At 55.5% G+C, this 26983-nt stretch overlaps 1 protein-coding gene across 3 annotated transcripts in view; it reads left to right on the top strand.

Moving 5' to 3' along the window:
• The window catches only part of SH3PXD2A (SH3 and PX domains 2A), a 213566-nt gene that overhangs the window by 128620 nt on the left and 57963 nt on the right, over nt 1-26983 (top strand). For 2 of the 3 annotated variants that reach the window (XM_069459935.1, XM_069459934.1), the window contains exons 6-7: nt 6756-6784; nt 26264-26308. In XM_069459935.1, coding sequence (XP_069316036.1) covers nt 6756-6784; nt 26264-26308 — 74 coding nt within the window. Of the gene's footprint in view, nt 1-6619; nt 6785-26263; nt 26309-26983 lie in introns of those variants that run through there. The other variant, XM_069459936.1, reaches the window with a different exon arrangement.

Here is a 26983-nt window from a genome sequence, read left to right as displayed (position 1 = left end):
TGGGGTGAAAAAGATCCTCCAGCATTCTCTAGACCTCAGCTGACCCGAAGCCCCTCCACTCAGACCCTCCTCACGCAGCTTCTGGAAAAACATGCTGTGTCTCTCTATATTAGTTTCACAGAGAATTAGAATTCTCACAGCCGCCCTGTGAAGGCGCTCCAAGTAGCCTTCCTTTTTTAGGGCTGGGGAATCCCAGGCTCAGAGAATTTGCCAGTGTTTTCAAGACTTTTCTGCCATAGTAAGAAATTCCACATTGCAACCCTACACATATAGACAGACAGACAGACATCTGAAACAAGTTCCAGAAAACAGCCTTGCTGTGGGTGACTCACTGATCACTTCTAGTCTATTCTTGTTTAAATGCTTATTGGGACCCACAAAATTGATTTCAGAACTCACTAATGAGTCATGGCCTGTCATTTGAAAGGCACTAGTTTAAAGTAACTTGCCCAGGGCCACCAGCCGCTGAGGGGCAGAGCTGGGTCCAGAACTCTGGACCGTTGACATTCAGCCCCAGACTTGTCACAGCCTCTCTCCTGCCCCAACACCCTAGCTGTCTACCTTGTCTGCTCTTCCTTTTTTTTTTTTTTTTTTTTTTTTTTTGAGACAGAGTCTCACTCTGTTGCCCGGACTACAGTGCCGTGGCGTCAGCCTAGCTCACAGCAACCTCAAACTCCTGGGCTCAAGCGATCCTCCTGCCTCAGCTAGGACTACAGGCATGCACCACCATGCCCGGCTAATTTTTTCTGTATATATTTTTAGTTGTCCAGATAATTTCTTTCTATTTTTAGTAGAGACGGGGGTCTCACTCTTGCTCAGGCTGTCTTGAACTCTTGACCTTGAGCGATCCTCCCGCCTCAGCCTCCCAGAGTGCTAGGATTACAGGCGTGAGCCAGCGCGCCCGGCCCTTACCTCGCCTCTTAACAAACATTTCCCTCCAGCCAGAATCTGACCACATCACTCCCTAATTCTGAAACCTTCTGGATTCCACAGCTGGACATCAAAGCCCTGCCCAGCCTGGCCTTTCGCTGCCTGACCACCTGCTCACCTGCCCTTCCCAGTTCAACTCTGTTGGGAGCTGCTTGTTCCTCCTTCTAGAGCTTCCCCCTCCCTATTCCTCCATGGATCCAAACCCCTTTTTCCTGTAAGGCTTCCTCCTCCAAGAAGCCACCTGGGATGTTCTACAGCCCCCAGGACTTCTCTTTTCTCTGCACTCAGCATCACTCCTGTGACTCTCAGCATAGATTGTCTCAGAACATTAGCTTTCTCACTGGACTATGTAGCTTTGTTTCCCCAACTTCACCCCAAACATGCAGGCCAAAGGCATGTCACATATTTCTCCTGTGCCTCCTTGCACAGGCCTTAACGAAATTGCCTACAGCAGGAGCTTAAAAAGTGCTTATTGGTTGATAACAGCAGTCGAAATCATTATATAGCTCAAGAGCTCCACGTCACTCCCCTGGCCAAGGTTGCGTACCACCTCCCCCAGCCCTCACATTCTAGGCAGTGCCCACGTCCCAGTGACCATGCACTCTCAAGATCACCCCCACGTCAGCCGTCTGGCAGCCCAGCTGGCCTCTCGAGCAGTTCCCAGCAGCAGCAGGCCCTGCAGAAGGGCATCCCGGGCCGAGTGGCCAATGTCAGCCAGCAGACAGGAGGGTGAGAACACCAGGCTGGAAGTTTGCGCATCTGTGTCCTCCTCTGCCAAGACAGTCACTGCTGGGAGGGAGGAGAGGAGGGAGAGGGGGTGGCAGGCAGCGGAGGGCACAGCCCCTGCAGCGTTCATCAGAATGCTACCTAGCAGAGACTCAGCATCCTTCCGCAGAGCGGGCCCAGCCAGCCTGGCTTCCTCTCCTGTTCGCTCCCTTGCCTTGGCTGCCCTTCCTGCCTTTGCCTCTCACTCTGGGGACCTCCCTTCCCCAGCGAGAGCCTGCTGCCTGCTGCCCAATCCCTGGTGGGCCTCAGCATGGCCCCTTGGGAGCATTCCGGGTCAGCACTGTCAGTTTAGCTTCTAGAGCCTGGGGAAGCCACTGAAAGCCTTAGGGCCTCAGTTTCCTCATCCATAAAGTGGATTCACACTGAAGCCAAATGCTGGGATTTTTCAAGGGGAAGCCAGAGGGTGGGGAGCTATGTGCCAACACACATGAACTGTTAAATGCCTTTCCCGCCCCTCCCTCTAGCCTCTCTCTCTTTGCCGTCTCCAACACCAGCCACTTCACTAGCGTGTCCAGGGAGGGAGCACAGCCCTTCTCACCAAGACAGATGAAAGGAGGCTGGGCACGGTGGCTCATGCCTGTGATCCCAGCACTTTAAAAAGAAAAATCTGACCCTTTGGGCTGTGTGTTGGCATGAGAACACAGGATGCCTTCCTTGCGTCTCTTGGTTTTGGGGCTCTGAGAGTTGGCCACTCTCAGAATTGAGAGGTCAAATGTGTGCTAATAGATGGGTCCAGAAGAGTATGCCAATTCCTATGGGTCGGGTCACCCTGAAAATAGGATCGTTGCCAGACAAATCCTGGTGTGTAGATCCAGGCTTTCCCACTGCTCAGCGCTAGACAAAGACCAGAGTTGCTTTGGTGTCTGTGACAGCCCAAAACTCTGAAAGTGGGGCTGGAATCGCCCCTGCTCAGCACCGTCTGCCAGGGGCTGTGCAGGGCGCAAGTTGAAACAGGCCTTTGCCATCGGGGTAGCAACTGAGGTGGGGTCAGGCAGGCCCGGGTATGAAAGAAGAACAAAGACAATGTGCACAGCAGTTTGCTTTCTGCATACTGTGCAATGCACCCTCCCCAGGGCCCGAGGGCCGGGTGCTGTTATTGTCCTCATGCTGCAGATGGAGAAATAGAGGCTCAAGTGCAGGAAATAGCTCTAGGTCACCACCCAGCTAGCAAGTAGCAGCGATTGAACCTGTCCTCACCCAGAGGCAGACTGCATCATCCTTTGGGGAAGGGCCAAGAAATGAACTGTATCCCCTGGGGTGGGGGAGGCCTTAGGGGTCCTGGTTTAGATGGGAGGGGTGGGGTACTGGGTTGGGGCAATTCTATCCCTCTTCCCCTGCCAGGCCAGACCTGTGGACCATAGAGTGACCAACTGTCCCGGTTTGTCCAGTTTGAGCCCTGAAAGTCTCATGTCCCTGTTTTCCTGGGATTGTTGGCCACTGTACCTGTGGTCTGAGTCACCCCTGGACCCGTTGCAGAGAATGAGTGGCGGAATGGTCTAATGAGAGCCAGGTCAGGACACAGCCTGGGAGGCCTTTTCAATTCCATTAGCCTCTAGTGAGGCCCGGGGAGGTGCTAGCCCTGCCCTCCCCTTCTCCTTCCTGTGGCTCCCGGGAGATAGTGATTCAGCAGCAAGTCGGAAGCAGGCTAGACTGTGACCTACCAGGAGTGGAGTCACCGCTAGGGTGGGGACCGTCAGCACCAGCTTAGGGCAAGAATTAGAGTAAGGAGGGAATGTGGGGAGGGGTCCTTGAATTGTTAGGGAACTGGACCCCAACAGAGGGCCCTGCTGTCCTGCCAGGCTGGGTCTGGTTGTAGGACAGTGGGAGGCGGGCCTGCTGGAGGTTCCCCCTCCCAGCCCTGGTATATGAGGGATGGGGGAGTCCCAGCCTCTGGATACCTAAGCTGCTTCTCCGCCTATTCAGCAGCTAAAAATACGAAATGGCTTTGCTCAAAGGTGCCCAACCGGAAACTTCCAAGAGGTTTCCTATTAGGGCAGTGCCTGCTCGGGCTGGAGGCCAGATGCTGAGAAGGATTCCTATGCCTGCCGTTCCCACTGCGCAATGACAGCCTGGCCGCCCCACTGCCAGGACCTCAGCCTCTGCTCCCTCAACCCTGAGAGCTTGTCAGGCCCCAGGGCTCTGCCTCCTGGCCCCAGGGCTCTGCCTCCTACTCCTACTTCTGCACCCCTGCCTCAGGAGCGCCCGGTGACTGGGGGCTTGTCTGAGCCTCACCCACTCGCCGTGTGACCCTGAACAAACCGCCTACTTCTCTAAGATTTGCTCTTCTCACCTGCAAGACAAGACCACACCACCTGCAGGGAGGGACCCAGAAGTCCTTGATGGGGACGACTCCATACTCTGGCTGAGAGACAGGCAGGCCAGGGGATCTTCTAGAAGCTTCTTTGGCAGTGCAAGCACATTGCTCTTATTTAGCATAAATGTTTCTTAGGGGTGGCTGGGGACCTGATAGAGATTATTCAACACTTGAATAATCTCTATCAGCCTTGGAATCCCCAGGGGAGCTTGTTAGAGATGCTGACAATGCAGTAGGTTGGGGTGGGGCCCCACATCCGAATTTTTGACCAGCTTTCTAGATGATTCCATCGAAAGGCCAGGCTGAGAATCACTGGCCAGGGGCCTAGCACCAAGGAGGCTCACAAGGCATGTGAATTACAATTACGTCCCTTTCCCACTCCTGAGCCTCAGTGTGCTCCCCTGTCACACGGAAATAGCCTGCCTGCCTCTCCACTGGGGCTGCTGACAAGCTCGAAGAGAATCCTGACTAGCCCACAGCTGCACAAGCAGGGGGAGAAGGTGACCCTCGCTGTGAGGAAGCCACCCCCTCTCTGGGATGCAGCAGCCAGGGATAGTCAGTGGGCCACGTGGTCCCAGGCCCAGAGAGCTTCTCCTGCCAGGACCAGCGGGAAGATGGCGGGGAGAGGAGGGCAGCCCCTCGTTGCCATCCATCCCCTGCCCTTCCCTGGTAGCCCAGCCTCATTCCGAGAGAAACCCTGAAAAACTAATTTCCTCCTTGGGAGTGGAAAGTCTTCTGGGCAGGACACAGCCACCATATGACACTGTCCACAGTTGAGCTGCGCTGGGAATTCTCTCCACAGCTGAGGTTCAGGGGGCACAGCCAGGCACTCCAGGACACAGTCCCTGTCCAGTCCCCCTTCTGCCCCAGGGAGACGACATGCCCTTGTTAAGGCCGTCCCTGGACTCTACCAGGTGGTGAGGATGAGGGGGATGGGAACTCTCCCACCCTCCTAGCTCCTGTTGGAGGCAACAGTTTCAACAGATTCTCCTCCACCCCCTCCGTGCTGCAGTTTCTATTCCTGCGGATGGGCTTATAAACCACAGCCCCTCTCCAGATTGGTGTGACCTTGGAAAGTGGCTGAACCTCTGTTTTCTCATCTGTAAAATGGGGTTGATAGGATCTTCCTATATGTGTGGATAGGAGGATTAAAGGAGACATGGAATACCAAGGGGGCTCTCAAACAGTGTGGGGAAGGAGAGGGAGGGTGTCAGAAATGCAGGTTCCTGGGCCTTGCCTCCCGCATTCTGATGCAGTCGGTTCTGAGCCCAAATTTTGGGAAATGTAGAAGCCTAGGAGAGGGAGAGCCCCTCACTCCTGGCTGTGTGGGCAGATCACCTTGGAGCTCAATAAACACCCCGATGGCTCCTAGACCTCCTGAATCAGAATCTCGGGGAGTCTCCATGCTGTCTCCCTTCCCTGGGAGCTTGCTGTTTCTTCCTCCATGGGACCCCCACTTCCCAGCAGACAGACCTAGCTGGCTAGTTTGCTTCCACCACAGACGGGCAGCAATTGGCACTTTTCTTGACCCCAGGGAGAATGGAAGGCATTTCCTCCAGTTTCCAGACAGATCCCTAGCTGTTCCCTCTGCTGTTCCCTGAGCATTTAATAGAGCTTCCAGCATTTTAGGGGCATGAGAGGCTCAGGTTAGGGGAACCAGCTTGCCTTCCCCTGGCCCTGAGGATTGGTGAATGGCAGGGGGTGAGACCAAACACAAGCAAGGACAGGATTTGGGAAATATGCCTGACCCTGAGTGTGGGTTAATTCCTGTGCTGTAGGGCAGGGCAGGCTCCAGGCTAGGGTAGTTGAGGGCGGGTAAATGAGGGCTGGGAGGATTAAGTGCCTAATGCCACCCAACGATTATTGTCTGTGATAGGATTTGAACCCAGTGCTCACTTCTTTGGAAGCTCAACCTCCACCCCTCCCATTCCTGGCCTCCTAGTTACCCTTGCCAGGCTCTGTCCTCCCACCCCATCTCCAGGCTCCCCAGCCATAGCCTTAGAGAAAGCCCTATACCAATAGTTATCCATCACCTGTGCCAGGCCCAGGGGACAGGGTGAGAGGAACAAGCCAGTGTGCCCTCAGGGAGTCTTGGCTCTAGGACCGGGCAGACTCTAATCAAAGTCTGTGATTACATGGGGGGGGGGGGGTAAGGTGTGATTTCGAGGAAGACACGTTGAGTAAGTGACATTTCAGTCCTGACTTACAGGCTGAGTGGGCTGGGTTCACCTCCCAATTCTTTGCACTGCCGAGGCAAGCCATGCCAACACGCAAACAATTGGGAGGTGATGTGCTCCTGGGGTGAGGAGCCAGCTCCCAGCGCGGGGCCGGGCCTGGGTTCTAGTGAGCACCCTCCTGGAGCCTCAGTTTCCCAGTTTACGAATGGCGTGACAACTCGCCTCACCCGCCCCCACCCGCGGAGGTTGGGGCAGGTGCGCCCCCGTTGGCGGGGCGGGCGGGGCGCGGGCGGCCGCGGGGCGGGGCGAGGCGGGGCGGGCGGAGCGCCCGGGGCCGGCGGGCGGGGGCCGCGGGGGCTGGTGGCGGCGGGCTGCGGGCGCGGCGCGCAGTGCGTGCGGCTGCGGAGCGCGCTGCTGGCCCGACCGTGGGCATCACATGAGCAGCCGCACCGGGACCGACGCAGCCCGCCCGTGGGCGCCCCCGCAGCCGCAGCCCTGCGCCCGCGTCCGGCCCTAACCATGTCTATCTGTTGTTGCTTCTTTTTCAGGGACTATGGCAGTTCCAAGAGGAAATCAGGTAAGGAAGCCTCCAGGCGTTTTTCCTTCCAACCTGCCCGCCCCGTGCACGCGCCCCTGCGATCCTGCGGAGGACTTTCTGGAGGGGTTGTCCTTGCCTATTGCGGGGCCGGGGTACTCCCTTCAGTTGCCCCCTCTCCCGTCCGTGCCCCCCCCCCCCCCGAGATCTCTGGTCCTCGCACCTTTTCCCACCGAGTCCCTCGGGCTCCCCTGCCCGCCAGCTCTCCCCGGTGGGAGTCGGGGCGGGTGCCTGGGGAGTTTGGGGGTGTCATGAAGGGCCTAAGCCCCCGCAACGTTTCACTCCCGGGCTGCAGTGGCCACTACTGGGCACTGCTGTGACTTCTCCTTGGGTTCTTCCCGCGGTGCGGCGGTGATGAAAGGGTTAATAGAGACGCAGAGTTTTCCCGGTGAAAAGGTGCGATCCAGGGCTTAAAAGGGGTCGTTGAGTGACTTGAGTTTTTAGCGCCTGCACCACGGACCTTCCTCCTTGCCCCAACTCTTAGCGTTCTCTCCTTGCTGCAGGGGTAGGGGGTCTGCACGGTGGCAGCTGAGATACACATGGGAGGGGGCCGACCGCCCAGCTCTGGCTTGACAGGTGCCAGAACCCACCCCCCACCAGCCCTTGCCCTCCCTCGCCCTGGAGTTTGCGGACCGGGCGGAGGCAGGGGTAGAGGCGGGGCTGGGTGGACACGTGCTGGGGTCAGAGAAGGATTCTCTCTGGGTGGGGGAGGCTGGTCTTGGCAAATGGCAGGCGGCAGGGTGTGGGCGGGTGTAGTTAACTGGGGGAGGGTGGTCCCTAGGAGTTGGGGCTGTGTGTGCACTGGGGTGGGGGCAGGGACAGACTGGCGCTAACTGTGTGGGCACGTGTATCGCCCTTATTTATAGCGTGGTGGGCAGTCATATAAGGGGGCCGGCCCTTGGGGATGTAGAAAGTGTGTTTGAACGCGTGGCTCACATTAATGGCTCCAGCGTCCAAGTGTCTTGGCCTGTGTATCAGTAGAGGTATGTGCCTGTGTGTGCTGGATGGAATGTGTATTGGAGTAGATATCATCGTATGATGTCTATGTTTCTGAGTATGGGTTCATGTATTTTGTGTGTACAAGTGCTTGCTTACATGCTTATTGGGACAAGGAAAGTTGCATACTGGTTTATGTGTCAGGGGCATGTATGTAGATTCTGTGTACATGTGTGGGCCTTCATAGCTGCGTGCAGTATGGGTATGTTTGCTCGTTTGGGTGCGTAGGCTGGGTACGTGCACCAGGGTGCTGAGGTATATCCGGTTGTGGGTTGGAGTCTGTGTTCCTGGGTGCTTGGGTACCTGTTTGGGGTGTGTCTGGCTGTGGGAGGAGCTGTCAGCAGGTGTGCCCACCCCCTGGTGCTAAAGGGCATTTCCTCCTGTGAACAGGCTGCCTGTGAGCCTGAGGAGTTGCAGCGTGGCCTCAGCTGCCACTCCCAGGCAGGGCCCCAGAGAATGGAAGCAGTGCCAAAACTGGATTGTGTTCTGTCACACACACCCTGCCCCCAAGAAACTTGCCTTGGGCCTCAGAAGTGGAGTGCACCCATTGAGCCTGGGTTCAAATGCTGGCTCTGTGTGACCTTAGGCAAGTTTCATAACCTCTTTGTATCTTGGTTTCCTCATTTTCTTTAAAACAGAGGTAATGATAGTACCTACCTCACATGTAGAAGATTAAATAAGTTAATGTGGAATAGTCCCTTGCACATAATAACTGCTGTAGAAGTGTCAGTTATTGTCACCATCCTCCTCCTCACTCTATAAAGTCCTAGGACCTGGTCCTGGCTCAGTTTCCACCTTGCTCCCTAGGTGACCTTATCTACTGTGGGCCTCAGTTTCCCTCTGTAAAGGCAAGGGCTGGACCAAATAACCTCTCATGTCCCCTGCCCCCATCTCTGAAGCTCAGCTTCCGTGCTGCTTCCGAGGCGATGGGGTGCCCCACCCAGCCTGCCTTGCCTGGGGAAAGCCTCCCCCACTTTCTCTGCCTTCTGCTCTCAGGCCAGGAAAAGGATGGATGGAGAAATTTAATTTACATTGGTGTGCTTATGATAATGGCCACTTAGTGTCGTGGTCAAAGTGCCAGCTCCGGAGCCAGAAAGCAGTTTAGAATCTGGCTCCTCTCTTCTATGACCTTGGGTGGATTTCTTACCCTCTCTGTTCCTGCTCCCTCTTCTGTAAATTTGGGGTAATATTCATACCGCCCTTGGCATGGGTAACTGTATCAGCGTGGCACAGTCAAGTGTTGTTCTGAGTGTTTTTGTGGTGGTGTTGTTTGGATGAGATGAACATTTTAATCAGTGGACTTCCAGTAAAGCAGATTACCCTCCAGAATGTGGCTTAGCCTCATCCAGTCCATCAAAGGCCTTACTAGAACAAAGATTGGCCTCCCCTAGCACGGGGTCCTGCCAGCAGCCGGCCTTTGGACTCAGCTGCAACTCTTCCCCGGTCTCCAGCCTGCCAGCCTCCCCACCAGACTTTGGACTCACCAAGCCTCCACAATCACATGAGCCAATTCCTAAAATAAATCTCAGTCTCTCTCTCTTTCTGTCTCTGTGCATATCCTGTTGGTTCTGTTTCTCTGGAGAACCTTGGTTAATATACAACTCCTATGGTTAGAATGAAGATCAGATAAACTAATAGATGTGAGCGTGCGTAGAACGCTGCCTACAACCTGGAAAGCTCTCTGTAAGTGCTGTTATCGAATGAGCACCTACTGTGTGCTAAGAACTGTCCATGTTCCTCACCTGCTGCTCAGCACCATGTTGCATGGTAGGTGGCAATTCACATTTTGCCCATGAGAACTTGGGCCCTGAGGGGGTGACTGCCCACAGTCCTTGGCAGAGTGCAGGCTGGAGTCCACCTTTAGGGCTCTACACTGCTCTGTGATGAACTTCACGAAGCTTCCCAGGGTCCCTCCAGCCAGGGACGTTTGCGCAGAGGAAATGGACGCTGTTCCTGGTGTTCACTGTTCACATGTTAGTCCCACAGCCCTAGCTCATCCTTATTGAGCACGGAGCTTAGACTTGAGGCGAGGCTGGGAGGAGGAGTCAGCAGAGATAGAAAGGTCTCGGGAACTCTGTGGAGGAAGAGGACTGGTGACCTTGAAAACTGGAAGGCAGTGTGGCCTCTGTCCTTCCCTCCACTGACCCTGCTCCTTCCCTGCATCTTCCCACCTCAGGGACTGGCAACACCCATCCTGTAGCTCAAGCCCAGCATCTAGAAGTCATCCTTGACTTCCCTTTCTCTCACCTGCCAACTTGACCTCCAGATCCTCCCACTTCTCTCCCCACCCCCACCATCACACCTGTTAGAGGCCGCCTTCATCTCTGGCTTCCTACCCGGGGTCTCTGCTTCCACCTTTAGCCCTCTACCTGCCATTCTCCACACCACAGCTTGGGTGAGCTCTTAAAAAAAAAGATAGATCAAATAACGTACCTTGCTGTTTAAATTCCCCCAGGGATTCCCTAATTGCACTCCTTCCCCGGGCCTACAGAGCCCCGTGTGACTTGTCCCCTACCTGCCTGCCCGACCCGGGCTTTGCCCCTCCCGCCCCCCGCCCTCATGTTCCCACTCAGCACACTCCTCAGCCACACCCGTCACCTTCTGCTCCTCAGACACATCGAGCTCAGTCCTCCCTGTGGGCTTTGTACTTGCTCTGCCCTCCACCCGGAATGGTCTTCCCTGACCTTTCACCTGGCTGGCTCCTTAAGATTTCTGCTTCACTGTCCTCTGCTCAGAGAAGCTGCCCCTCAGATCACCCCGCCTCTCCCCTCAGCATCACTTACCACACCCTAGTTATATTGTGTGTTCTCTTGCTGCTTCTCTGTCTCCCACCACCCTAAGCAAAGACCTTGGCTGCAGGGCTCATGCCACTACCCAGGTCCACTCGTGCTTACCGAATGGGTGGGTGGATGGAAAAAGGCATGTGTGCGAATGAACCCTGTGCAGTCAGGAAAGAAAGGTGACTGCAGCTTCAAATTGGGGATCATTATCTCACAAGAGGAGAACTTTTTCTGCCCGGGGACACAGAGCTGGAGGCTTTGATACTCCAGAGAGCACATGCACAAAGGTGGAGGGGCAGGACTCAGTGACTTGTTTGGTGACCAGATACTTCAACTCACCTAACTGAGCACCAGCTGTATTCTCAGCACTGTGTATGGTGTTGAGGTTACAGGAATGTGTCTTTCTGCCCCGAGGAGCTTGCAGTCTGCTATGGGTGATGAACTGTATATATAGACAAGAATGTGCTGTTAGATGGAGGGAAGTGAGGGGGCAACATGGTTACCTAGGGAAGAGCAGTCCAGACCAAGGGCACAGCGTGTGCAAAGGCCCTGGGGTGGGAGCATGCCGGCTGCTCGAGGTGGAAAATGGGGAAGGCAAGGCAGTAAGAGGGGAAAGTAGAGACATACTGGAGGTGGGGGTGGCGGGAGGTAGCACTGACCACATAGGGCCTTGCAGGACATTGGGAGGATTTTGACTGTCACTGAGTGAGATGAGGAGCCACTAAAGGGTTCTGAGTAGAGCGGGGACGTGATCTGACTTCCGTGGCAGAATGATGGAGAATGACGAGGGAGGAGACAGGTGAGGGGTGATGTGCTCCAGCGGCAGTGGAGGGGTGAGACTGCCAGGGTGGGATGGACACTGCTGATTGGATAAGGGCTACAAGGGAGAGCTTGTGTGGAAGCTGGAAGCGTCTGCATCAGATTGCCCGGGTCCCCCTTCCCAGTCAGGTGGCCTGAGACACATCCCTTCACCTGAGCTGGTTACCTCACGTGTTTTGTTATCGTGCCCGTCAGAGAAACAGAACAAGTAGGAGATCTATGCTAAGGTTTATTATGAGGAAGTGGCTCACACAGCTGTGGGGGCTGGCGGTGAAGGTGGTGAAGGTGGCTGGAACGGTCAGGCACAGTCTGGAACCGCTGTCCACAGGTGACATTTCCTCAGGGAAGCCTCAGCCCTGCCCCAAAGGCCTTTCAGCTGTTGACTCAGCCCCCCCCCCCCCCCCAGCGTCATTCCCTTACTTAAAGTCAACGGATTGTGGACCGTTTTTTTTGTTTGTTTTTTGAGACAGAATCTCACTCTGTTGCCCAGGCTAGAGTGCCGTGGCGTCAGCCTAGCTCACAGCAACCTCAAACTCCTGGGCTCAAGCGATCCTCCTGCCTCAGCCTCCCGAGTAGCTGAAACTACAGGCACTCACCACCACACCCGGCTACGGGGTCTGGCTCTTGCTCAGGCTGGTATTGAACTCCTGAGCTCAAGTGATCCTCTCGCCTCGGCCTCCCAGAGTGCTAGGATTACAGGCGTGAGCCACCGCACCCGGCCTGATTATGGACTTTATTCACAACTACAAAAATACCTTCCCCAGAAACACCTATATTAGCGTGTGGTGGCATAACTGGGGACTGTAGCCTAGCCAGGGTGTCACACAACACTGACCATCACACCTGTAAAATGGGGTTGTCCCAGCAGTGACCTGGCCTCGCAGGAAAGTGCGCAGGGTTCAGCGAGGCGATGCACTTGGAGGGCTTTGTGCCATGCCTGGTGGCAGGAAGGGCCCGAGTTAGCTGTGGTTGCCAGAGGGCAGGGAGTTCTCTTCAGACCTGCAAAGATCCAATGGTTCTCCCACAGCTGTGTGGGAAGCTGCACTGCTCCAGTTGCGCCACCAGGGGGCGCAGGTGGCCACGGAGTCTCTGGGATGATGGTGGCCCTGGGGTCGTGGCCAGGCCAGAGCCTGAGGCTCCATCCCACCGAGGAGCCCCGTGATGAGCTCCAGCTCGTTTACATGCAAATGAGGTTGCTCAAGAGTGCTGCAAGTTTGTTCTCTTAGGCAAGTGTTGACGTTCCTCGTGAAATCCTGTTTATACTTCTCCGAAAAGTGGTGAGCTCAGCCCTGCTTCCATCCTAGTGGTCATGAAACCGGATTAGTGGACTGAGTTAATGAGACCAGCGTGACCGTAGTTCCCTTGCAGAGAAGCAGTGTTGCTTGGGGTTCAGAGTGTCCGTTTTGGCCTCAGAGTTTGAACCCCAGCTCTGCCATTTGTTCCTATTGTTTTAGTTACTGATAGATTCTGAAAGGAGGGGAGAAGTTGATCTTTTGATGTGATAGTTAAAAAAAAAAATCAATTGAGAGATTTATTTCCATTCTGTGGGTCCCAGAGGAGATCTAGACTCAGCTGTTGCGAGTATTCTGTTAAGAACGAAGACTCTGGAGCTGGAAGACCTAGTTTCATGGCCCAGTTCTGCCAGCTGTGTGATCTTGGGCAAGTCCTTAACTTCTCTGTGCCTCGTTTTCATCTGCAAAGTGGGAACAGGCAGGTTATTTTCATCAGGTGGTTTGGGGATTGAATGGAAGTGAATGCAGACACGTGAGGTGTTAGCTCCAGCACGGAGGAAACGCCACTGAGGGTAAAAGGAAGGCAGATGGAGGTGTTCGGCTCAGACAGGAGAGAGCTCTGGCCGTAGCTCTTGCCCCGTTCCAGGAGTGACTCCTCAGTCAGATGGGGGAAGGCAGAGCAAGCACCATCTCACGGCTGCCAGGACGCCTCCCAGCGACCCGGGTAGGTGGTCTTGTCTTCACATTATGGACCAGGAAAGGAAGACTAAGGGACTTGCCCTGGCTCTGCCAGCCAGGCAGACAGGACTCAGATCTGGTCCTTCTGACCCAAACCCTCCTTCCATTGAAGAATTTCCTCCTGAGCCAAGGCCCAAGGGATGCACTGGTGTCCAGGACTGGGGCTGCGCAGACCCCAAGCAGGAGGGGCTTGGGGGGCTGGGAGGGGCCTGCCCCATGAGACCCCCCCCACGAGGTTTCTAGAAGGAACTTATTGGTCACAAGGGGTTCTTAACTGAGTAAAGGGTCCTTTTGCATGGTGTGACTAATATCCCCTTTATTTTCCTTTTTATGAGTTTGGTTTTTAAGAAAGTGAATTTGCTTAAAGCAAGAGCCACCTGTAAGTACTGGCTACTAGAACAGGTTAGTCCATCTGAAAGTTAGGCTGCCTTCCTGCTTTTATAGACGAAGCAACCAAGAGAGGGGCTGCTGCTTGCCCAAGGCAAGGGGTGGGCAGAACCTGGTCTCCTGCTGGTCACACTGCACGAGCCCTGGACCCGGGTGGAGGTGGGAGAAGGGCCGTTGTGAAGCAGAGGAAGCAGGTCAGTGAGGCCTCTGGTACCTCGTTTTCCCCAAGATGGATACTCCAGCAGGGCACAGAGCAGTGCCGGTCTCTTCGCCTTGACCCCAGGCCTGCCTGGCTCCCCAGCCGCAGAGGGAGATGGACAGAGACAAGGCGAATGTCAGCAGCCCTCTCTGCCCTCCAGAGCGCGGGTTCCACGAGGCTCTCGTTTCTCCTAAGCGTTTGTTGGCTCTGGGCCCCATGCAGTGCTCAGCTCAGCTGAGAAGGCCCCACACGGTCAGGGGTTCATTAACTAATACAAGGCAGGTGGGCTGTGATCCACAGGGTAGGCGGCGGGGAGAGCCAAGATGGGAGAGGCTGGAGGTGGTCCCGGAGGAGAGAGATTGGGATAAGCCCAAGGGTGTGAGCAGAGTGCCCGGTGGCAGGGAGGCCCCAAGCATGAGTGGGGACATGGGGCTGGAAGGAGTTTGAGAAGTTTGAGAGGAGAGGTGTCCATCCTGGCGGGCATGGAGAGAGAGGGAAGGGGGGTGCTGGAGATGAGTGTGGAAGGGAAGCCATGGAGAGTGTATCGGGAAGACCTTTCAAAGCAATTCCCAAAGCTTCCTTGTCTGCCTGAGCCACCCATCCCCAGTGAGAAAGGCCTGGGCTGCTTCGAGAACATGGCCAAGATCTTCCTGGCACCCGTGACCGGCCCATTCCAAAAGTAAGCGTGTCTTTTGAAGGCTTCTGGCACATCTCACCCGGGCTGGTGTTTTTAAACAGTTTTTATTTTCGTGGCTCTGGGTCCTCAGCCTGATTTTACCCCTGGAGTTCAAAGCCATCTAATTGGAAATGAAAGGCAGCTGATTGATTTGGCAACTCCGCGGCCAGCCCACGTGGCAGTGATGCCATGGAGAGAGTGAGTGCTGCTCACATGTGTCTGTGCCACGCTCCCGGCCCCAGGCGTGTCGGCCCCACGGCCTGACACAGAGTGGGGAGGGGAGTCCTCCCAGGATCCCAGGAAGGAGGCAGCTGAGGTGCTCGCCAGGAGCCTCGATTCCCTCAGCCCTGCTGGCTTAGCTGTCTCTGCCCCCCTCACCCCATCACCCAGTTTCTCCTGCTGGGAAAAGAGGAAGTTGATGTGGAAGGGAACTGCATGGCAGAGGCCTGGAGGTGAGCTGCAGAAGCTTGAGCCTGCTCATTGAAATGCAGATTCCCAGGCCCTGCCCAGCCTCACTGAATCAGACTGTCTGGGGTGATGCCCAGCAATCTTCATTTTTGATGGGCTCCCCAGGGATGCTGGAACCAAGCCAGGGTTGCATTTTGGGTAGGTCATCCATGTGGGCTGCTGGCCATGTTCAGGGTAGACAGGCAAGGAGATGGCAGAGGGACTGGAGTCCCCAAGATGGACTGGCTGGATGGGACTGCTCCTCGAAGATGCATTCAGTCATCTCCCGAGGTGGGAGGGTGGGCCTCAGGGCAGGAACAGGGGCCCTGCCCAAGGACTGGATTCTAAGTCTTAGCTATGAAATGTCGGCCCAGCTTTTGGGGCCTTGGAGAGCAACTGCCTAAGGCCCTGACCTGCTGAGGGGCAGTGACAGGACCGCCTCTGCCTCTTATTTCCACAAGGGTTTCTTCCTGCGCAGGGGAAACTCCCAAGTTGTGGTCCAGCCAAGACAGGCTTCCCACCGCAGCCCTCAGCCGGAAAGTAGCTGTCCCTCAGTTCGGCGTCTTGGTTTGTAGGCATGTGACAAAAGAGGCAACATTTCCAGTAAAGACGAAGCCAGTGGAAAAACAAAGATTTGGGGGAAATGTGCATTATTTATCGTTTTAGCACCTTTTTCTGATCTAAAGTTACTTTGTTTAGAAACAAAAGCGGCATGTGTAACTTGGTTGGCACGTGGCATTTTTATAATTGGTCGGTTTTGAAATGTGAAGGGAAAAAATTTTTTCCTCCAAAGTTTCAGTAAAACTTAGAAGTTTGCAGGAAAAACACAGTTTTCCCTGACTTTCTGCTGCTTTACTTCCTGAATCTTGTCATTGCCGCATGTGACCCCCGCAGCTGGTATGAAGATGTGTTTCGTTAATGTTAGAGCTGGAGTCTTGCACCAAGACAAGTGGGCAGTGTCAGAAAGCCCCCTCTCCTCCCCCTGCTCATGACCCTTCCCCTTGACGCTGCTTGCGGCTAATAGTCGTGGTGTTTTAGAAGAAGCCCCTTCCGGTCTCTGGGGGCTGCATTTTCCTGTGACCCAGGGTCTCCCCAGCTCAGCCCTGGAGCACCTCAGCTCTGAGGGTTGGAAATGGTCAGGGTTGGGTGTGTAACTGTTCTCGGACAGAGGGTGAGGTTTCTGCAAAGCAGTGATGACAGGCCAGTGACAGGAGGCCAAGCGAAGACTGTCTTTGTTCATTGGCAGTGGCCCCCCAGGGGAACCTAACAAACAAGCAGATTTTAACATCCCTCATCACAGATCTGTCAAGGTGGGACAAGTTCTCCGGGTCTGTCAGCTCCCTGCCACACACAGTCCCTCCCTGGAGCCTGGTGGCTCTTAATTCCTCATTTGCATTTGTGATCAGGAGCGCCCTCCCCTGCGTTCCCTCGACTCAGCTGCTCTCCTGCTCCCCCCACCCCCCATGCCTCAGTGGGCGCCAGTGGCCACTCTCTCCTGTGAGGGCCCAGAGGGTACCCTTAAAGGCCGGATTGATAGGAAGCAAGTTTCTGGGTGCTGTCCTAGACTTTCCTTTTAGGATTATCTGGTTCCTGCCTGGCCTCTAGCTGGTTTTACTGGTTCTGGCCACGGCTGCCTTCTAGACTTGTCTACTAAACATCCAAGTACCTGCTGTGTGCCAGGCCTGTGGTCGTCCCTCTGTGAGACCAAGATGGACAAGATGAGGTCCTTATCCTCAGAGGACTCCCTGCCAGGTGGGGAGGTGGGCAAGTAGGAGTTTTAGTGCCGTGTCACCAGTGCTGCCTGGGGCTGGGGCAGAGCCATGTTGGGGACTCGAGTGAGGCACACAGACCTGCTGCGGCTGCTGAGTGAAGTTTTTTACACCTCCCTCGTTCACTGAGGTTCTTAAATGGGTCAGCCAGGCAAAGAGGGGGCGCAGGACACCTGCTGAGTCGCTGTAGCAGCTGTCCCCGTGTGCCACGTCCTCCACACGGGGCATCTCCAGCCCCGCACCCGCTATGTGACGCTGCCTCAGAGGTGCTGTTGCAGACTGCCACTCATTCAGTAAGATTGGTCTAATTAATCCATGCCCCAGGAGTCACTTCCATCCTCTTTCTTGTTAGGAAGACTCTGGCTTCCACCAGGACACCTGGGAGACACGTGTCCTTGCGTGTGAAAGGAGGGCATGAATCCTGACTCGTAGGATGCCAGGACCGCAGCCCCAGCCAGCTGCCTGGCGCCGGGAGGTGCTCACTGAACACCTGACTGTGGCCTCCGTGGGGGAGGAGTCTCCTGCCAGTGGGAACTCCCAGCGGTTGATGCTTGGCCGGGACTGACAGGGCGGAGAAAGAGCAGCCCTCTCCCAGCCCGGGTGAAGACGGGTGAGGACCAGAGAAGCAGCCCGCCTTCCCGAGCTCGCGGGCTGAGCCGGGGCCGGGGCTGTCGGGGCAGCCAAGCACCAGGTCTCCATCGAGGCTTCTTCCCTCCCTGGGGTGGCGGGAAGCTCAGCGTTAGCCAGAGCCCCTGAGCCGGGGAGCTGAAGAGTTAATCCCGTGCTCCCCGGAGAGCTTGCACGCTCCTGACCCTCCCTGTCTTCCAGGCCCTCAGCTGCGGCCTTCTGGGCATAGCGTGGTCACGTGAGAGCCAGATGTGGGGATTTCCCAAGCAGGGATATGTGTGCGCGCACGGGCACGCGCCCGCATGCACAGCTGTTTACGTGGCATCTGCGCGCGCAGGGATTGGTTCAGACCCATGCAGAGCAGGGGAGGGTGGGGGGAAGGAGAGGCCCGGGGCCTCCCAGCAAACACCGTGGGGGGCTGCACTGAGCCCGGCCGAGCCCTGCTCCCACCAGACATTGTAGATAAGAGAGTTGTTCCTGCTCAGACTCCTGTTTCCTGCAACATCCATCTTGCCACGGGACTGTGTTGCTTGAGGATAATTCTTTTAAAAATGTATTTGAAAAGGGCTTTGAAGCAGATGCTAGAAGCCAGCAGCCTTTCAGGATGTTCTGCGGGGCTCGGGGACCTGCTTGGGAGCCATCGTGCCCAGCACAAGCTAGGCTCGGCGTCTTTCCCGATCTGAGATGGCCTGTATGTGGCTCAGGAGGCGGAGCCTGGACCAGAGAAAGGGCAGAGCCGTGGGTGCCAAGAGGCCCTGGGGCAATGGGGTGAGCTGGGCCTCGGTTTCCCATGAAACCATTGAGTCTGAGATCAAGGAGTATTCATCTTCCTATCAGCCAGTGGGGATTAATTGGGCACCTCCTGTGTTCAAGGTGTTGTGGGGGTACTGACAAGGTTAAGACCCTGGAGAAACTAAAGGTACAATTGGAGAGAGTCATAACAAGACTTTATTAAGCACCTACTATGTACCAGACACTTGCTAGGACTAAAGCCCTAACCAGACATTGTGGAGCCAGTTGAAGCGGTCAGTGAACAGTACAAAGATCTTGCCCAGGGCAAGATGAGGGAGGCAGGCAGACCTTGAAAAGCAGGTGTCCTCAACCTCAGTTCAGGAATGAATCTCCCATGGCCCCTGACCCCATCCCCACCCCTGTCCTGCACCGGTGGATGGCAGTGTCCAGCCAGATGTCTGCTGAAGCACTGGGAGCCCTGCCCCAAAGGCAGGTGCAGTTACACATGTGAGGCTCCAGGACTCAGCCCTGCAGTGTCTCCCACCTTGGACTCCCTGGGGCCCACCTGCCTCCTGGTTGGGCTGGGCAGCCTCAGAGAGGAAGGGTGCTTTTTAGTGGCTGCCCCGACACCTAGGCCGGTGGATGAGGGAGTGATGCTGCTCCCCCAAACCTACTCGAGTCCTGGAGCAGACAGGAACGCTTGGGAGGAAGTCTGTGGTTGTGTATCTGTGCCGTGTCTGCGATGCTTTGTGACCGATGGTGAAGAGTCAGATGGCTGTAACCAGGGCTGCCAGTTGTGCGCGTGGTTGATGCTTGTTAAATAGTTGGCAGTTGATTCATTGATAATCCGATGGCAAGAGTCCAGTCTAGCGGAAAGGAGACATTCCACTTTTTGCTGTCCTGGGATGGGAATGTCTGTCTTGAGTCCGCTGCTGTCGACTTCATCACTCACTCAGGGCTCTCGAGCCAGGGAGGGAGACGATTGCAGGACTGGGGAGCAGACGCCGGCGCCTGCTGACTTCAGCCTGCCTCGCCCGCCGGCCTGTTTCTGTGCTGCCTCTCAATGTGAACACAGATACTGGCTGGGGCTTGTGGGGGAGCTGGTGGGTGGGGGAATTGGAGGGGGGATATCCCAGTAAGTGGAGGAGGACCACCAAGACAGACCACCCCAGGGAGGGGGATGGCTGGGATCCTGGAACTCGAAACAGTGTTGAGTTTGTGTCTTCTCTGCACACAAACACCCGGCATGGGGAGAGCTGAGAACTGAGGGGGAGGCCACAACCCAAGGGGCTGCCGTGGTCCACCCGCAGCTGCGGAGTGCAGAGCTCAGAACCCATCGGCCTCCCCACCCGGCGCCCTCTGTCCGCCCACGGTGCCTCTGACTGACCGCAGCACCTGTCTAACCCAGGGCGGCGGGAAGGTGGCAGACCTGCCTGCTACCCCCTGCCAGGACACCCCCTCTAGGCAGCTGCAGTACTCCCAGGGTGTCCTGGGCCTCTCTGTCCACGCCCATGTGGGCTGGGCTGACCCTTCTGGTCTCAGCCCTATCCCACAAGGGCGCCCTTGGACTTAATCCCTAAGGGGCTGTGGAGTGTCTCCAGGCCTGGCCCCCACCTGAGCCAGGAAACATGCTGTTCCCTGACTGCATAGCTCAGCGGCCAGGGGGTCGGCGGTGCATTCCTGCCCCGGGTTGGGCTGCCCCCACATGTACTCTGCATGCTGGGAAAGGAAGCCAGCCCCTTCTTGCTGAGAGCAAAAGGAATAGCAGTGTGGCTGCATGTACAAAGAGAAGCACAGCAGACAAATATAAGGCCTTGGCCAGTGGCCGGGGAGGGTCCAGAAAATGACATCTCCCAGTGGGGCCCCCGTGTTCCCGTTTCCCAGCCAGCCTGCCTCTGCTCAAGTCTGATACCGTCACTTGCTTGCTGTGGGCCTGGGGAAAGAGCCTTAACTTCCCTGCGCCTCCCTTTCCTCATCTGTAAAGTGCAGATGGTCATAATGCTCATAAAATGTTTAGCAAGGTGCCTCACATGAATGTTAGGTAAGGGGGAACTGGTATCATTATTCTAGCCCCAGCTCTGCTATTTACTTGCTGTGTGATCTTAGGCAAGTTTCTTCCCCTCTCTGGTCCTGAGCCCCCACACGGTCCTTCCAGCCTGTGGGGTACCCCCAGGAAGCCAGGGATGTGGCAGCGGGAGGGGAGCTGGAGACAAACTATGACCTGGCTTTCCATTTAGGAGTTGCTTTCTGTCCATGAGAAGACACCCATTAAAAATTCATCCCTACTACTTTTTTTTTTTTTTTTTTTTTTTTTTGAGACAGAGTCTCGCTCTGCTGCCCCGGCTAGAGTGAGTGCCGTGGCATCAGCCTAGCTCACAGCAACCTCAAACTCCTGGGCTCAAGCAATCCTCCTGCCTCAGCCTCCTGAGTAGCTGGGACTACAGGCATGCACCACCATGCCTGGCTAATTTTTTCTATATATTTTTAGTTGGCCAGATAATTTCTTTCTATTTTTAGTAGAGATGGGGGTCTCACTCTTGCTCAGGCTAGTCTCGAACTCCTGACCTCAAGTGATCCACCCGCCTCGGCCTCCCAGAATGCTAGGATTACAGGCGTGAGCCACTGCGCCCAGCCCCTACTACTTTTCTTTGTGAGTACTTCTGTGTATCTAGCCCAGAAGTCTGTGCCCAGAACCCTCAGGCCTCAGGCATAGGTGAGACCCAATGCAAAATGAAAATGTAGGGCCTCTTGTTCATAAATTATTAATGATGTCAAACCCATGGCGGAAGCGCATTAAACCAGTTTCAGGGCTTATCTAAGTGTGGGATCCTAGGCGCCTGCACTGCCTTGGGGGCTGTGGGCGTAGGAGATGGGCCTGGGCCCTGGGCTGCCGCTGGAGCAGCACCCACCACTCACCCCCCCAGTACGGGGTGTTACTTCCTCGTGCCGTAAGCATCTGTGACAAGCTGGCTGCCCCTCGCCCTAGCATAAGCTTCAGAGAGCTGCCCGCATCAGAAGCAGCTCACACACGAAGCCGCTGTACTGGTCCTAACTTCCCCCCAGTGAGTTCTGGTTGGAAGTCGTGTTTGAGCTATTGTTTGGCCGTCTGAATTCATGCTGTTTTTCGCATTTTTCGCAATGACAGTCACATTGCTTTCACTGTTGTGCCTCTGTTTATGCTCTTCTGGGCATGACAACCTGTTTCGGGCCCCCTAGAAATGAATGTCATGTAGCTCAAACTGCTTCTTTGTAAAGGACTGCTAACCATCTAGGGCTGTGGTGAAGATTTGAGCTCCTGTTACTGTGACAGTTTGGTGCCTGCAGCAAGGCTGTGCTCTACTTGTGGCCACACAAACACGACTACTGTCAATACTATGAAATCATAGGACTAGCAGTTGTTAGGCCCTAATTACCTGATGGCCAGAAAGTGGTGGCTGAGTTTCCTGGTAGCCTGGTCAGGAAGGAAAAGAAATGGGGCATCTGTAGGAACTCTAAGAAATCTAGGCCTGTGCAAAGTTTAGTTGTACGGAAGGAGAGAAAAGACAAGAATATAGCAGTTATTTAGAAACTAGTTCAAGGCTACGGTGAGGTAAGAATAGGATTCCCAAGGAGGGAGAGGTCTTGAGTGCTCCAGGGACTGGGATGTCGAAGGACGAGGCGAAGACAGGAGGTGTCCATCCCATCGGGCCCCTGGCCGAGGCCTGCCCTCCCCTCCCAGGCTCCCAGTGCGGGGGCTGTGGAGGCCAACAGGGCCAGCCACCCTGCCCTGGTCTCCAGGGAGCCTGTGGTTCTCCTTCTCCATGGGCTTTGCACTGGTGGTTGTGTTCATTCCTGTCTCTCCCACCTGGGCTCGAAGCCCACTCTGGATTTATTACTCTAGATGGGTGGAACTTGCTTTACACGAGGGAAGCATTCCTGGAAACATGGATTGAGACTAGATTTGGGTAAATTGAACCCAATTCTCACTGCTCTGGAGTTACTCAAGCTTAAAAGAAGCCTCATCATGAACTTACAGGGTCCTTTCCTAACCTAGGCCTATCCGTGTGTTTTTATGTAGTCCTTGGCGGGGGTGTGTGTTAGGGGGGAGCTTCCTTAAAGTCAGGGTGGTTCTTTGATTTCTCATCGTTGCGGGGACCTGACAAGGCTCGGCATCAGCATCTGTGTGCCCTCAGGTCGCTGTATTTGGCTGAAACCTGCAGCCCCAGGTTTTCTCTGGGCCTGGCTTCTTGCTGGTATTGCAAGCCAGGAGGAATGGCCGTGGCAGGACACGAGTACTGTGGGCCAGCTGAGGCTAGCGGTCCCCGTGCCACCTGTCTCCCAGGAATCCACTGCCTTCATCACCAGCTTTGTCCCTAAAACCCACGCCCCTTCGTGTCCCAGAGGCCTAATTCCTGCCCCTCCAGCACCTTTCACAAGCATTAGGCCGTTTCAGTCTCAGCCCCAGAGAGAAGACAGGGTAGGTATTTTTATCCCTATTTTACAAAAGAACGGAAAGAGACGCAGAGGTTTGCTAAGTGCCCTGGAGCCGGTGAGCTCAGCGGCAAAGAGAGCACAAGAACCAGGGTTTCTTTCCTTCTCGCTCCAGATCTCTGACCTTTGCGCTTCCTGAAGCGTCTGCTGTTTGGGACTTGGGTTTCCTTACACGGGAGCCTGCGTGCGAGTGGTTTTCCCTGGAAAGGTGCATTTCAGCAGTGCTACGCTTCTGTTATGAAGACTACCAGGTTTTTCTGCTGGGAAAGCCCAGAAGATCAAACAACTACCTTAGAGATGGAGAGGCCCAAATGCTCAATTTCGCAGATGTGAGCGTTGAGGCCCAGAGGAGTTAAGCCACTTGCCCAAGGTCACGCAGCTCGTTCTCAGTAAGACCAGTTGTGCAGATTCCAAGTCCCATGTCCCTTGCTTTCCAGCAGGCCTGTGACCCAGCTCTGTAGGGCCCTAGGTTCTGTGTCACAGAGAGGAGGGAAGTAGAGACTACAGGGAAGGCAGGAAGCAGTTGGTTTGTGTCGGTCACAGCTGCTCATTGGGGCTGCGCCTGCCTCTTGCTCCTTCACCCCATCTCTCTGTCTCTCCATCTTTCTGTCTTCCCAGCCCTGAGCCAGCAGCCTTGTCTGCCTCTTGGCTGGAGGGCCGGGGTTTGTGAGCCAGAGGCTCTCCTCTGTTCATTGTAAGGAGGCAGAAGGGGTCCTCCCCACCCTGGGATAAAGCTTGCTAGGGTGGGCTGGACAGAAGGGACTCCAAAGGGGGGCGATTTTGAGTGGGAGCAGCGGAACTGGATTAATTCTGCAGGTCAAGAGACTGGGAAATAAATCATATTTTAGAAAGACTTTTCTTTTAAAAAGACAGGCTTGTTTCTGGTCTGCTTCCCATTTTCCTTTGGGAAGAAAGACGGGAAGGCCTGCTTTTGGGGGAGAGAGTGAAGGGGACAGGCATGGGCCTGGGTCTTGTGAGCTTGGGTTGTCTGCCTGCAGGCCGAGTCCAGCCCACCTTGGGGTTTTGTAAATAAAGTTTTATTGGAACACAGCCCACCTATTCTTTTACATATGATCTGTGACTGCTTTGGCACTGCAAGAATAAGAGTTGAGTAATCTCAACAGAGACCACATGGCTCCTAAAGCCTAAAATATTTACTCTGTGGCTCTGTAAAGACCCCTGCTCTAGCAGAACAGGGCTTCTTGGGTACTCTGGAACCAGGCAAAATGCCTTCCCTTGGCTCACTGAAAGAGGTCTCCTTAGGAAGAACCCAAACAGGAAGGTATACAAAGTGGTAGAGCAAGCCGAGGGGGAGAGAGATGTGGATGGCCTCTCAGCTGAGTCAGCGCAGGGCTATGTAGGGTCAGATGGGGCTGGGAGGGGCCTGGCATGGCTTTGCTGGGGGGCAGCCCACTTGGCCACATCTCTGTGCCACTTGGCACATCAGTAGGGAGTTGGAACCTCAGCAAGGTATGGGCCCCGAAGCCCCACATTCTGAACTCAAACCTCCTTGGCCTCACCAGCTTAAAAGCCTTAGAGGTCCTAGGTGTGTCTCTCTTATGTCAGTCCTGCCAGGGCTTGAGGGCTGGGCCAGCATCTCACGGCTGCCCAAGGAGGATGCTGACCACTAGGCCTGGGGAGAGGCTCTGGTGACATCCCCAGGAGTCCCCTCGACCTCCGATTCCTGCTGACCTGGTCTCTGAGGGTGACTGTGGGGAAGGATCTCTGACCGGCACCAGCTTTCCTGGTGCATCCAGTGTCAACCACCGTCCAGCTCCTGTCCTGGCAGCCCCAGGAGCGTGAGTTTTCTGGCGCTCACTGAACCTAGGGAGCCAGGCTCATGCTAACCACGCTCATGCAAGAGATCACTGGTGGTTACCGAGCGCTGACCACATAGTGGGCACAGTGCTGGGTGCTATCCTGTATTATCTCATTTAATCTTCACAGAGCCCCAGAAGGTAAGTTCAGGGGCAGGCTCAGAGAGATTAGGTATCTTCCTCAAAGGGGCAGAACCTAGATTCAGCCCCAAGCAGTCTGACTCCTGAGGCCTTACCAAACCTCTCCACTAGAGCCCCACTCTTCTGATCTACATAGAGAACCGACAGGGCCAGGTTCTACACGGGGAGCTACCCTGCGATTAGGAAGTGGCTTGCCAAGCAAGGGAGAGAGTTAGGTCCTTTAAATAAATGGTGAGTGGCATCAAGCTTTGATCACCAGTGTCCTGGGAAGAGATGGACACTGTGCTAGCTGTGTGATCTGGGCAAGTTACTTAGTCCCTCTGGTTCAGTTTCTTCGTCTGCAAAGTCGAGGAAATAATTGTACCTATCATTGTAGGTTTATTGCAATATTATATGAGTTACTATGTGTAAAGTTCTCATCACCATGCTTGGCAGAAAGTAAATGCTGTGTTTATCGGCACTGCCTGTGAATGGGCCAGGCCGCTGTCCTGGCCAGCACAGGGTGGGTGGTACAAGGGTTTGTCTCCCAGACTTACAGCGCAGCATTTCCTGTAATTGTCCCCACTGCAGCCAGTGCTCTGCTCCTTTGGAGGTGCTGAGCTGCCCAGCAGAGAAAGCAGCAGACTTGGGATGCCGCCAGACTGGTTCCATTTGTGGCTCGTGGGAGCTTGGGCCGGTTACTTCCCTGTCCGAAAGCTTCCTCCCCTGTACAGTGGGGCTAAAGATGTGGACCTGTAGGTAGACTGCATCAGTGCTCTTATGTGGTAACCTTATATTCTAGAATGTTCATACCATTGATTAAAGCAAGAGCTTTCTGCCTCATTATAATGTTGATGCTGTCACATCCCATAATCATGTGTTCTTTGCGGTGCTTTGATTTTGCTCTCCCCCGTCTTAGCAGGAGGACAGCTTTTAACCCCATTTCACAGGTGAGGAAATCGAGGCCCAGATTGGACACCACCATCTGAGCTTGGAGTAGAGCCTTCGTCTCTTCTGGGCACCGAAGGTCCCTGTCCTTCTGGGTGGGGGTTGGGGAGTGAGACTCGGCAGTGATGCTCCCTTCCACTCTGCTGGGGCCTGTCTGTCCTCCTCAGTGGGTGGGGCTGTGGCAAAGGCTGGACCGGACATCAGGGCCCAGTGGATGTGGTGCCCAAGACCTGGACACTGGCCTTGGCTGCTCCAACCCAGACATTTGAGGTTCCGAGTCCAGGCCACTGAGCCTGCTGGCTTTTGAGGATCTTTGGAACTGCCAGGCCCTGTGGGGCCAGCCACCCACATGGCCAGAGGGAGGGGCCAGGCTGCCTTTTGCAGGGCCATGATAACCCGTGGGCCCCATTCCAAGGCGGGGGTTGTGTAGGATTCTCTGTGCTCCAGAGGATTCCTGCATTTCGGCAGACACCTCATTATCCCTGTCCCAGCCCGCTGTGTCCCAGTGCCTCTGTAATCATATAGGCCCACGCCCATCAGCCAGCCCAGGGCCAGGAAATCACTCCCCTCCCATCCTCCGCCTTCCGCCCGTGGCTGGCCTAACGCGGCGCCTGCACCACTCGCTGTGGACCTCCTGCCTGCCTAACCGTCTGTCTCCTCTGTTCTCCTCTCCTGCTGCTGCCTGCTCTCGGGGCACTCGGAAGTGTGGCTGTCCAGCTGGGCTGAGTCTCCTAAGAAGGACGTGACAGGTACTGCATGCACGTGAACATGGATGTTCCAGGCATGTGTTTGTGGGAGCTGCTGCCCACAGCTGCTTTCTGCATGTTTCCCTGTGATGTGTGGTGGCCCTTTGTCGGCAAGTCGGGCATCTTCCACTCACAGTGCCCACTGCCTCCCTGGTCGGCCCTTCTTGGTTTTCAGATCCAGCCTCGGAGCCCTTTGAGGAGTGATAACCCTGTAGCAGTGTGTGAGCACATGCTCTGGACGCAGGGCGTGTGGGTGTGAGTCCCAGCTCTGCCGCATCCCGGCTGTGCCGCCTTGGCGGGTTGTGTGACCTCCCTAAGGGATGTCATGCTACCTCGTGAGGGGCCTAGCACATGAACGCGCTCGGGAGATGGTGGGGCTCCGTCGGCTTCCACTCACCTCCATTGGCCGTCCCAGGTGTGCCGGCACGAGATGATGCATGTCATCTCAGGCATCTAAACTGAGCAGAGTGCTGAGGTCCCTGACGCTCAAGCCTGGTTTCCAGTGATCTCACTGGGGAGCTGGAGATTTGGGATTTGAGCAGGACAGTCCTGTGACTGTGACTGAGGGTGGGTCACAGTCCCCATGCCCCAGTGGTCCAGAGCTTGGAGCTGCCTCTAGCCTCAGGAGCCTTTCAAGGCTTTGTCCTGCCTGGCCCACCTGGTCCTCAGGGACTTGAG

Source organism: Eulemur rufifrons, chromosome 28 (assembly GCF_041146395.1).
Source record: "Eulemur rufifrons isolate Redbay chromosome 28, OSU_ERuf_1, whole genome shotgun sequence".
In the NCBI taxonomy this organism is placed as follows: Eukaryota; Metazoa; Chordata; class Mammalia; order Primates; family Lemuridae; genus Eulemur; species Eulemur rufifrons.
This window is presented reverse-complemented; position numbering and strand designations above follow the sequence as displayed.